The sequence below is a fragment of the Otolemur garnettii genome, unplaced genomic scaffold (assembly GCF_000181295.1).
Source record: "Otolemur garnettii isolate 467f Iridium unplaced genomic scaffold, OtoGar3 scaffold00091, whole genome shotgun sequence".
NCBI classification, from domain to species: domain Eukaryota; kingdom Metazoa; phylum Chordata; class Mammalia; order Primates; family Galagidae; genus Otolemur; species Otolemur garnettii.
In genome coordinates this window covers 3970673-3974164 of record NW_003852486.1, presented here as the reverse complement: position 1 = coordinate 3974164, position 3492 = coordinate 3970673, and the positions used below count along the sequence as shown (strand labels likewise).

General features: G+C 49.3%; 1 protein-coding gene across 1 annotated transcript in view; it reads left to right on the top strand.

The window, feature by feature from the left end:
* TMEM79 (transmembrane protein 79) overlaps window positions 1-3144 on the top strand; it is a 9792-nt gene extending 6648 nt beyond the window's left edge. The window contains exon 4 of the mRNA XM_023516479.1: window positions 2247-3144. Within this exon, the coding sequence (XP_023372247.1) occupies window positions 2247-2457 (211 nt within the window). The 3' untranslated portion in view covers window positions 2458-3144. The remainder of the gene's footprint in view (window positions 1-2246) is intronic.
* Window positions 3145-3492: the final 348 nt, after the last annotated feature.

Sequence of the window (3492 nt, the reverse complement as noted above, 5' to 3'; positions counted from 1 at the left end):
AGTGCCATGGAGTTATAGCTCACAGCAACCTCAAACTCCTGGGCTTAAGTGATTCTCTTGCCTCAGCCTCCCAAGTAGCTGGGACTACAGGTGCCCATAACAGCGCCCAGCTATTTTTTTGTTGCAGTTGTCTTTGTTTAGCTGGTCCAGGCTGGGTTCAAACCTGGCAGCTTCAGTGTATGTGGCTGGTGCCATAACCACTGTACTACCGACACTGAGCCAAGACTTCCCATTTTAGAGAGAGGAAATCACACAGATTGGGGAAGAGCTACACAGGTTAGTCAACAACAAGTGGTAGGACTGCACAAGTGGTGTGCACCTATAGTCCCAGCTAGTCCAGAGGCTTAGGCAGGAGGCTCACTTGAGCCCAGGAGTTTGAGGTCACAGAGAACAGTGATGATGCCACTACACTCTAGCATTCTCTTACTGAGAATAAGTTTCTCAGGCAGTTTGTGCCTTTGATCACCATCAATTTCATCTCAGTAAAATGGAATTGTTGTGAGGATTAAATGAGTTAATTCATGTAGAGCACCTAGATCAGCCTGGCATTAGTATGAGTTCACCCTTATTGGGGCAGTGCCTGTGGCTCAAAGGAGTGGGGTGCCAGCCCCATATGCTGGAGGTAGTGGGTTCAAACCCAGCCCCGGTCAAAAACTGCAAAAAAAAAAAAAAAGAGTTCACCCTTATTACTCTATGCAGCTTCCCTCTTCCCTTTCACAGGTAGAATAGCGGCATGGCAGTATATAGAAAGCAGTATTTCTTTCTTCTTCTTCTTTTTTTTTGAGACAGAGTCTTTGTCACCCTGGGTAGAATGCTGTGGTGTCACAGCTCACAGCAACCTCAAGCTCTTGGGCTTAACCAATTCTCTTGCCTCAGCCTCCCAGGAAGCTGGAACTACAGGTGTCTACCACAGTGCCTGGCTATTTGTTTTTGCAGTTGTCATTGTTTAGGTGGCCCAGGCCAGGTTTGAACCTGCCAGCCTCGGTGTATGTGGCCAGAACGCTACTCACTGAGCTACGGACACCAAGCCCAGTCTTTTTTTTTTTTTTTTTTTTTTTGAGACACAGCCTCAAGCTGTCGCCCTGGGTAGAGGGCTGTGGCATCACATCTCACAGCAACTTACCACTCCTGGGCTTAAGCGATTCTCTTGCCTCAGCCTGCCAAGTAGCTGGGACCACAGGCACCTGCCACAATGCCCAGCTATTTTTTGGTTGTAGCTGTCATTGTGGTTTGGTGGGCCTGGGCTGGATTTGAACCTGCCAGCTCTGGTGTATGTGGGTAGCGCTTTAGCCACTTGAGCTACAGGCGCCAAGTCAAGGGGTGTGTATTTTGAGTGGATCTTCATTTTTTTTTGGACAGATTCTCACTATGTCACCCTTGGTAGAGTGCTATGGCATTATAGCTCATACTAACCTCAAACTCTTGGGCTTAAGAGATTCTCTTGCCTCAGCCTCCCAAGTAGCTGGGACTACAGGCTTGAGTGGATTGTCACAGTGGGGAAATTTGGTTGTGGTTGACCCATCCCTCTAGACTTCAAGTCCTTTTGAAGCTGCCTTCCTTCCTCTCCTCTCTCCAAGGACGGAATGATGAACAGGCTTGGGTTCAAATCAGTTTTGCTATTTCTCAATGTGTGACCTTGGACTATTCTTACTTAATCCCTTTGGAATCTTAGTTTCTTCATCTGTAAAACAGCAAATAAATATAATGAAAGACAATGCAACTGTAAAATAATGAGAAAACTGTTTATATACCAATATGAAATGATCTCTAAGATATAGTAAATGGAAGAAAAAATCAACATGCAGAACACTCTATATTGTATATTAGCATACCTCAAAAAAAGGAAAAAGAGAACAAAACTTTTTGCTCATATATGCAAAAAAAAAATCACCCAATGCACAAAAAACCATAATACAGTATGCCTGGAGGGTGGGGGAAAACAGGGCAGGAATCAGTAAAGGGAGGATGTTTTACTCACATTGAACCATGTGAATATATATTGCCCATTCAAAATTTCCTAAGTAAAATTTGAAAATAAATGAGAGAATAGCATACTCAACCTCCTGAAGATGTGGGCAAATCAAAATTAGCACTGTGCCTAGTGCACAGCCCATGCATAAACTTTGTTTTTGGAAGCAGTCATATCCGCCTGCTCCCAGCTGCCTCCGTGTCCCCACTGTCAGCCTACTGCCAGTCAGCTGACTGCTGCCCTCTGGAGTAGCCAGACCCTTCTCTCGCCTCTGCAGGCTAATCTACTGGCTGACCTTCGCTGTGGGCCGCTCCTTCCGAGGCTTTGGCTATGGCCTGACATTCCTGCCGCTACTGTGCATGCTGGCCTGGAACCTCTACTACATGTTTGTGCTGGAACCCGAGCGCATGCTCACCGCTGAGAGCCGCCTGGACTACCCTGACCATGCTCGCTCAGCTGCAGACCACAGGCCACGACCCTGGGGCTGAGCCGCTTTGTCCTCTTGGCTTCTGGGACCTGGGTGGGCTTAGAACACTTCTCTGAACCTGCCTGCAGACCTGGACTTTGCCCCCAACCCTGGGATCTTGGTGCGGGGCACCCTGCTTCTGACCCAACAGGGCTGTCCCTTAGCTGGCATTGCCCTTCACTTCTGGGGCCCTGGGACAGTCGTAAAGGATGAATGGACTTAGTTTTCTTGTGTGGACAGCCATGTTCCTTAAGGATGCTGAGGGAAGGGGCCAGGACCAGGGTAGAGGCATGGGAGTCAATAAAGCTGGATGCTGCTCAACCCCCCAGCTTTTTGCGGGGCAGGGCTGCAGTCGAAGCTATGACATTTCTCTGTTAGTTGTCTAACCAGAGGACCTCAAGGAGACTAGAAACACTGCCCAGACCAGAGGATAGACTTTCATGTTTGGTCCTCTCCCTCCTTTGGGGGTCTGGGTATAGGACATTCATGACAGGCAGTAGGGCCCTTTAGCAGCAGTCAGCACTACCAAGGCCTCCTGTCCTGAGCTGCTGCCTCCTGCCTATAATCTCTCCCTGTAACTCCCAGAAGCTGCACTTCCTGTAGGTAGAGGGCAGATTGGGCAATCTGCTTCCAAGATGGGTGGGTACCTGTGTGTAGGGCTGTCAGCCCAGCACAAGTGTGTGAGACAATAAACCAGTACCACAGGCTTTGTTGGTTCTTTCTCCCACTTTGTCCTCTGGCTTCGAGTGTCCCCTCCTTGTTTGATCATATTGCAACCACAGAAGCCCCCCAGCCCTATGTGCTGGGGGCTGGGCCGGAGGCTTGGCTCTGTGACAAGGGAGCCAACAGAGTCTGGTGAGGAAATGAGGCCTCCAACAGAAAGAACCTGCCTCTGAGCCCATCCCTTAGCTCGTGTGTTCCATGGAACCAGCTCCGAACCAGCCCAGCAACATCCACGTGTTAAGAGACTGGAATGGGGCTTGGTGCCTGTGGCTCAAGTGGCTAAGGCACCAGCCACATACACCTAAGGTGGTGGGTTCGAATCCAGTCCGGGCCC